The 9059-nt window shown below is 40.9% G+C and overlaps 1 protein-coding gene across 12 annotated transcripts in view; it reads left to right on the top strand.

Moving 5' to 3' along the window:
* cacna1db (calcium channel, voltage-dependent, L type, alpha 1D subunit, b) overlaps positions 1 to 8069 on the top strand; it is a 92752-nt gene extending 84683 nt beyond the window's left edge. For all 12 annotated transcript variants that reach the window (XM_061736582.1, XM_061736586.1, XM_061736581.1 and 9 more), the window contains 7 exons: positions 917 to 943; positions 1274 to 1426; positions 1619 to 1773; positions 2215 to 2327; positions 2416 to 2550; positions 4686 to 4862; positions 5555 to 8069. In XM_061736582.1, coding sequence (XP_061592566.1) covers positions 917 to 943; positions 1274 to 1426; positions 1619 to 1773; positions 2215 to 2327; positions 2416 to 2550; positions 4686 to 4862; positions 5555 to 5860 — 1066 coding nt within the window. In that variant the 3' untranslated portion in view covers positions 5861 to 8069. The remainder of the gene's footprint in view (positions 1 to 916; positions 944 to 1273; positions 1427 to 1618; positions 1774 to 2214; positions 2328 to 2415; positions 2551 to 4685; positions 4863 to 5554) is intronic.
* The last annotated feature ends 990 nt before the right edge of the window (positions 8070 to 9059 follow it).

A 9059-nucleotide genomic window follows, 5' to 3' on the forward strand; every position in this document is an offset into this window, starting at 1 on the left:
GGATTGCCTGCCCCTGCGACTTAAGCCCTGCCAGTTATCCTCATTCTTTTACTCTTCAATACAAACACTTACTGTAGTTCTTCTGGATTTGAGTTTAATTTCCAGTGAGTAATAACAACTGAGGCAGCATTGGATAGGCATACAACCAATCAGACAAATGAAGCATGTGACAAGGGCAGAGTGATAACCAGACACGTCTGAAATGGGCTGAGTAGGAAAGCCCATTGACAAGTGTTGGTTTTGCATTAAAAACATACTGATCCAAGGTGTTATTAGCAACCGTCCCATTTAAAAAAAAAAATAGTACCTCTTTAATGTGCCTGAATTTGTCGTTTTATAAAGCCCACCACTGCTCAGTTGAAATTGGACTGGTACATTGTGTACTGTTAAAAATAGCTGTATATGGAAAGGGTACCAGAACCATTTCACAAGAGATGTTTGGGAAAGTGAAGGGAACAAGAAGTCGGGCGAGAAAATACGAAGTACGAAAAAATGCCAAACCTTAAATAAATACTAGAGAGCTGTAGTTTTGAGGATGACTTACATTTCTTACTTAGTTCGGACATAGCTATATCATTTCTGTTTGTTTTATATTTATTACCTGCATATCTTGTATATCTAGATATCCTCTTCTTGTATTGATGTTACTAATGAGAAACAAAATGCAGGTATATTGACTGTGAAATTTAACATAATTATATTGATAATATTGATAATAAAGTCCTTATATCAACTTGAACTGGTGAACTACTTCTCCATGGAAAACATGCACCGTTTCAAGAGAAGAAATATCTCACATTTCAAACATTTACATTTGTGTCCTTTTGTCTTGTCTTGGCCTGCAACCCCCCTCCCCCCTCCTGTCCTCCTTTCTTTCCTGCTTTCTTTCCTTGTTATCCTCCTTTCCTTGGAACAGGACTCGTTACTATGAAGCCTATATTAGGTATGTGGAAGCGCAACCACCTGACAAAGCTACATTTCACAATATTATTTACACAATATGCGGTTTTTTTTGGCAGCTATGACACAATATATTTTGTGGATCATGGTTGGAATTCCAAATAATTAAAAAGGAAAACAAATAAGATGATTATTGCAACTAGGAATGAGTATGAGTGAGAATTCTCACAAGTATTAAAGTTTATACTGTTTTGCACCAATGCTGAATAAAACCCACTAAGAACCAGCAAATAGAAAATAAATGAAAAGAGATGGTGGCATTTAAAAGACTCCATGCTGTATAATCAATGAAATCAATAATAATGACTCCCAGGTCACAAAGTGGAAAAGGACTTTATCCCACCATTCGTCGGGAGGAGCCGGGCGGCGGTGGCGGCGGCGGCGAGAGCGACGACGAACGAGGTTCTGGAGAATACTTCAGCGGGGACGACTTTCACGAGGATGACATCATGGTCACGAAGGAGAGGTACCACGATGGCAAACGCAACTCTTATCTGTTATCACTGGTTTTTACTTATTTATGTTTTATAAGCCTGAATGCCGGTAGCAACTTTTCATTTGTAAAAAACTACATTTGTTTTTATGCCACTTTTGTACTTGTTGTATTTGTGATAAATGAGTTACATATCTTATTCTTTTAAATCTTTTTATCTTAAAGATTGTCCAACACAGACTATTGTGACGATGCAGAGGGAGATTTGGACTTCTCCATGAATGACTGCCAGTCGGATCCTTTCTATGACGATGACAGACAACCCATCTGCCAGGAAGACAGGCGCTCGCCCAAAAGATGGTTTTTACCCTCACCTCAAGGTGAATGGTTTATTTTTAACTTTTATGTTGGGGGAAAGGGGTTTGTCTCCCTGCTGTCTCCCACCACGAGCCTGATGAACTTCCTGTTGTGGGCACATAACTGAAGCACCCCCAGATCCTCACTGAGATTGAGACTAATGTTTAAGCGGTCTCTGATCACAGTTTTTCAAGATCGCCCACAATCTTGCTTGAAGAGGAAAGTTTATCTACGTCTCTCCAGGTCCTTAAAGTCCATTTTTAACCTAGCAGCTTTCAGCAGTATTCTTGGTTCTATTTAAGTTATTCCTTTGTTTTGACGTTGGTGATATTCCCTTCATGAAATTTGTAATTGTTGTAATGTTTCATAATGAAATCAGATTTTGATTTTTGCTCTTAATTAACCGATACTGAATATGTGAGATGAGATCTGATGTGATTCTCTCCTCTCCTCTTTCTCCTCAGGCTGCAACACGCCAACATTCAATTTTGACTGTCTTCGTAGAAGAAGTAGTACAGATGACGCTCCTCCTTCTCCCTCATGCACAGCTCTTCCGCTACACCTCATGCAGCAACAGGTACACATACTGTATGATGGGCATTGTTGTCTGAAATGCAGTTGTCACGGGTGACGGAGACCTGTTCTGTCTCTACCCACTGGTGCAGGTGATGGCGGTGGCTGGTCTGGATGCCAGCAGACTCCACCGGCTGTCTCCGACGAGGTCGCTGCGCTCCTGGGCCACTCCCCCTGCGTCCCCCATCACCCGGGACTGTTCGCCCTGCTACACACCACTCATACAGGTCTCAACCCACTGCAGAACCAAAACAGATTGCTGGAAGTGGAAAAAAAAATATATAACATTAGATTTATTTTCTTAATGTCATTTGTCGTAAAGCCACTCTATGTAGTAGTACCAACTCTGACCACTTGGGGGCAGAAGTATCTGCTACTGAATACAGCGCTAATGTAAAGGGACAGGCAGCCCCGTCCTGCAGTACCTCTTTGTCCCAGTAAAGGTGCACTTTGGAAAAGCGTCACTAAGGGTGCTTTCACACCTGTGGCCCGTTTGTTTTGTTCCGATTCAGGGGCTAAATCGATACAGTTGTTCCGTTTCTCGTTTGTGGGGTTTGTGTTCACAAGGCAACCGTCTGTACCGTTTCAAAGCTGTTAACAAATGCCATGCACAAACCAACTGTTCTCTGATTGGTCAAATGAACGCGGAAGGAGTTTCCTCTTCCGCACCCCGGGATAAACAACACGCCCCTTTGAGCGCAGCGCAGACTGCAGCCGCGGCTTTAGGCTTTAGGCGTCTATTTAACGCGGAACCATAAATCAGGCTTTACCCAATCATTTATGTGCGCTCGGCGCAGAGAGGAGCTCAGCGGCGGACGAGAGGGCGCCTGCCGCACCCGAATTGGACATTTTGTAATTTCACCGTGCCGCGCTGTGACAACATCTCGGCACGTCCAATAGGAGAGAAGGTGGTGGAGGCTGCACCGACTCTTCTCCTTGCGCCGCGGTCGCACATACACATGAATCGGTTGTGTCGGTTGTTGTGTCGATTATGTTCTCACTACAAATAAAAAAAATGAACCATTTCAGGTCTCGAATGGAATCGGGCCGAGACCACCTCTCCTAGGTGATCTCGGCTCGCTTGTTTTGTGCCGCTTCCGAGCGCAATTGCTGTGTTCAGATATACCAAACGTTCCGATCTTTAGGGGGAAACGTTCCCTGTTCGGGTACAACTGCTCCAAACGGGACAGGTGTGAAAGTGCCCTAAGAAAAAGTTGCAGTTCCTGACTACTTGGTCCTGCCTCCAAACGCATGTTTAGATTAGGGGTGTCAAATTAGCACGTTAATTGGGATTAATTAATTACAAGCATAGTTAGTGCGTTATGTTTTCTAATCGCTTAATCTATTTTTTAATCTCAAACTTTACTTTTTCTGTTTGCAAGTTGTCTTTATTGTGAAATCTGTGTTTGTGCGGTGGGCTTCTTGTGCTGGAGTTGTTAGTCCAGTGAATGGGGAGTTTTCATTTCTTAAACGCCCCGACGGCACCATTGATAAAGGTAGAGTCATATGTCTTTGTAGAAAGGACTTTTCTTACCACCGAAGCAGCTCAAGTTTAGCCACAGCTAACGTTAGCAGCAACGATGTTGCCACAGCAACGCTCTTCCCCAAACTAAACTTGAGGAGAGCACCATGTGCACGTCTGCGACCGGAAGGCTGGCAAATGTTCTTGCTAAGTAGATGTAAATGGCTAGGACTGTACTGTTCAATCTGTTAAAAAAATGTATTATTTTATGAAGCCTTTTTTTGTTGTTGTTATATATCAATCTTTTGATCTCCCACAATAATGTAATGAATTTAAACACCTCACGTTGTGAGGGCTTTTCTCAGCAATTTTTAGGTGAAAATAAAAAAGCGATTAATTAGATGAATTAATTACAGATCACTCAATCACTTATTAATCTCTCAATTTTTTGAATCACTTGACAGCACTAGTTTAGATGTCAACTTTTGCAGCAGAAATAAATACATGTAGATCAAAACTGGTCTTAAAAAAGGGTTTTGGGGTCCTTCGCTAGATTTCTCATTCATTCAAATGTTTTTATCACACCATTATTATTTCTAGGCATCACTTGTTTCAGATCAACTACTGAAACATTAATGACACTTTGAATGAGGACATTTGCACAAATTCTATCAGAATTAATGTAAAGTAATATTAATGAGCATTAAATAAGCATTAAATAAGCTAAAACAGCCAAAATAGCTGTTGATGAGGCCAACTTGAAACAGGCCTCAAACCACCCTTCAGAAAACCTATGGATGATGTCACAGGAGGTTTATCTAGTTCTTCTTTTACAGTCTCTGGGACTGACACTTGTGAGCATTTCCAGTAAGGTGTGCAATGTGTATTGTGTGTGTCCAGGTTGACTGGCGGAGTACAGGCAGTGTGGGAAACATCCCAGGATCAGTGAAGCGGAGTTCGTGGTACACTGACGGCCAGGACGGCACTCCCAGCCGCTGCCACTCTCCGTCACGTCTGCAGCTGCCTGCAGAGCGCTGCTTACTAAAGAGAGACAGCGCCAGCAGTCTCGTGGAGGCGGTAAGAGACAGATCATCAATCATGTTTTTTTTTCTCAATTTTTTAAAATCCAAAACATCAAAAATTATATGGGCTCAAATTAAAGCCATAAATATTTTGTATCTGTAAATAAACTTTGTACTGCGCGATGCAATGTGCTGATTGGCTCTCCAGAAACGCTTTGAAACCCGTGCCAAAGATTGCTGATTGGCTCTTATTATTGGCACGTCAAAACAGTGCCATAATTCGTAGTTGTAAAAAAAGTTTGTAGCTTTGTATATCCAATGTTGCACAAAGAAAAATTAATTCCACAGCTACAAAAATATTCTACACATGCACAATATATTTCTACAAGTAAAAATAATTTTTGCACATGCACAAAATATTTCTCCAAGTACAAATATTTTTTGCACATGCACAAAATATTTCTACAAGTACAAAGTTTATTTACAGATACAAAATATGTATGGCTTTAATTTGAGCCCATAAAATTAGGACTAAACTAAATAGATTGGAACCACTGTTTGCTTTATGACTTCCTTTCTTTCTTAAGTAACCCATGTCAAAGCCAGGGAGTCAATATTTGACACACACGTGTCCCATCACTCAAGTTAACCGCTGCCACAACTGAGCCAAAAGTAACTCAGACGACGTCTGAATGCATCTGTTATCTGATGGTTGATTATTGACAAGCTTTCTCTCGCTCCTCTCAGGTGCTGATCTGTGAGGGTTTAGGGAAATACGCCAGGGACCCCAAGTTTGTGTCAGTCACCAAACATGAGATTGCAGACGCCTGTGAGTTGACCATTGATGAAATGGAGAGCGCGGCCAGTAATCTGCTGAACGGGAGTATGGGTAATGGCAGCACTGGGGGAACAGAGAACGTCGCCTCAGACTCCAATCCCACCACTCATATGACGGACCCCGGTGTCCGAGACTACAGCGACGAAGAGCCATATGTGGTGGTGAAATGCGAGGAGGACCTGACAGATGAGATGATATGCATCACTTCACTATAGCAGCGGCTCCGGATTGTTTTTATTATTTTTTTTATGATTATTATTATATTTCTACAACTGTTTCACATTGATAAAATGTCTTTGTTCAAGCGCATCTTGCAAAAGGACACAAAAAAACCCAAACGGGGTGAATATGAGAACAAAGTGCCTTGTTTTTCTCTTTCTGCTGGGTGGAGAACAGCAACGGCAGATGAACGGTTGGATTTGACGGACGATTCTGCTAATATTGAAGCAGAAGACACGAATCCACCTGCCGGCCAGCCTCTTACTGAGCAGGAATTCAGGACACTACTTTGACATTGTTTTTCTATTGTATTTATTACAAACGTCTGTCACAGCATGAAGCCTGTGATCTTTTTATTTTCCAAATATTGAGAATATTCTTTATGTAACTCAGCTTTAACAGAAGGGACAGTGGGCTTGTTGTTGTCCTGTTCTAAAACCAGACTCCTCTGTACAAATAAAAGCCACCAATCTTGCACAGTTTACTCAATATTAAGAGCCAATAAAACAAAAGTACTACAGCACCGCTCAAATCTCACCTGTAGAGGAAGACTTGTCTTCCTCACCAACTGTTTTTCTTTGTATAATTTTGTCCCCCCAAAAAAACCCAAACCTTGAAAACCAGTTTAAGGAAACCGACCAGTGACGGGCCAGAGAATTCACACACAAGTAAACATGTTTGAGCTGCGTTTCACCCCCTGGACCCGGTTGAATCTCATGTATAAATATGTGATTTTGAGCTTCTGCTGGGCTTGGTGACGGCTGCTGATCCTCCGCGTTGCTTTTTCACTCCCCTGATGTAAATTACAGGGGGGGAAAAAACTTGATAAACATATATATTTTTGCTATTTCAACTCATTTCGATCAAGCTGCTCCAAAGCCATCACCGCTGGTACATCAGAATCAAGCTGCTGCAGGTTCACAGTTCAGAACTTCAGGGTTAAACATTGCTCGTCTGTGCTTTTCCACTTGAAAAAGAAGTGACATATCAGCAAAAAAAAAAAAAAGACCATGTCCTCACGCATATCCTCCTGTTATTTCACATGCTCACTGACGCCATCCAAGATATGTTTCCCTTTGACATTCACAGAATAAAAACTGGCTTTGTTTTCTGAATATACAAAGGTTCATTTCGTGCAGGTCTCCTTCAACTTCCAGAATTGAGCTCATAGTGAGGAAAAAATAAGTCGTAGATCTTTTTCTTTTTCTGTCTGTCACATGTTGAGACTATATTTTAAAGCAGGGGTGTCCAGTTCCAGTCCTGGAGGGCAGCTGCCCCGCATGTTTGAGATGTTTCCCTGCTTCAACACACCCTGATACAAAAGGCTGGGACATTAAAGCTGCAGTAGGGAACCAAAAGTCCAGAAAATTTGAATGCATACAATGTTCTTGCCCCTCCCAACCTCTCTGTTGTACTCCAGAACTGACTGACCTTGATGACAAGCTGATGACGATCCACTCATTTGAATTAGATGTGCCAAAGCAAGGACACATCTAAAACATGCGGGGCAGCTGCCCTGAAATCGGATATCAAGGTTTTAAAGCCAAACTATGTAGCAATACCACTTCCGACCCACATGTGGGTTCATACATCTGGTCAGTTGACAGAAGAACGACTGTGCGATGGACGTATAGCGCGGCACATCTTTATGGTCAGAACTGGTATTCCTTCACAGTACCATTATGTAATTCCAGTTACCTACTTTCAGAATAATTCAACATCTATGACCATTTTTCAAAGAAAAATATGTAAGAAATCAGAATCTGGAAGTCCTGTGTTCCCAACGATTCTTACATTTCATACGTTTCATTTAATTTAGTGAGACACTGGTCATTTTAGGACACACGAGTACGCAAATGACCACACACGGGTTTTTGTTAGCCGATGTGTAAACGCGGACTCATTACCACATTTCCTGACATTATAAACGTCCTGCATGTTCAATTGGGAATTATATTATGAAAGTTAAGTTCCTGTGCAAAAGTCATCCAAAACAACTTATACGTTTGCTAAAATTATTATAAAACAACAATACCTGCACATTTGCCCCACAACATACCAGCATTGTCTACCACTGCCAACTCTTAAAGGATCCACTTGTAAAAGGAGACTCTGCAATTTGATCCCTGCAATCAAAGGGCTTCTTTGTGAAACCAAAACAGGTTCATCGAGTTGATGAAGTTGTTTCCTTGTGCAACAATTGCTGTGGCAAGTTAAGATAAAAGGTTTGAATGTGAGTCTTGAAGGTCTTGAAAACAGCAGTTTGTAGTTGTAGGTGCATCAAAAGTAATGCCGTCAGTGGGATTTGAGCTGCTATCTGGAATTCTGTCCACATTCAGAGCAATGTACCCGCTCCCGTCTCTCCGCAAGACTCACAGCTTTTATTGGCTGATGCAGCCGATGAGTATGATTTATGCATTTACATAAGAGCATGCAAATTCAGACTAACAGACATTAACTAATTTTATATTATTTTTATTTTTATTACCTGTAACTATCTCGCATTGTTATTGTTTCAGGGAAAATTTGGGATTGGCTGCATTTGCACAAATGCAGAAATTATGTCAAACATTTTCAAGTTATCTTTTTGCTGCAATTTATCCAATTGGCTCTCCGATTGTCACATAATCCCGACTTTTTATTGGATGACAGGGATCTGAGAATATTTACTGTATCTCTAACTAACAGTTCATTCAGTTTGATTTTATGGGAGTTAACCAACGATTGTACTATTCTCCTTCAACTATGAATAATTCTGATGTTTCAAAGTAAACTTTGAAGGCAGTTTCAGCTCTTTAGAAGCCATAATAAGCACATGTAAGCAGAACTGTACTATTCTGTAAATACACAATCTGACCTGAGTATTTATACTATACACCTGTTCTTTTATTACAGTCATTTGTATGATGAATATCTGGTTTACAGTTATTTCCTTTTTACAGTAAGTGTAAACCTGTAAATCCATTGGACCATTTCCACACGTGATGCTGAACAGCCCAAATGTCAAAAATGCAGCAAACGCCGTCAACAGCCAGAGTTTCAACATACCACATTAACATTCAGAGTTTTATCAAAGAATGAACTAAACGCAAAGTTTTGTTGTGCAAACACAGCTTTATTTTTTTTTGTAATGTTCCACTGCTTTTACAGATATCCATGAAATGATATGACCATGTATAAAATCTGTACAGTGTT

Source organism: Cololabis saira, chromosome 12 (assembly GCF_033807715.1).
Source record: "Cololabis saira isolate AMF1-May2022 chromosome 12, fColSai1.1, whole genome shotgun sequence".
NCBI classification, from domain to species: Eukaryota; Metazoa; Chordata; class Actinopteri; order Beloniformes; family Belonidae; genus Cololabis; species Cololabis saira.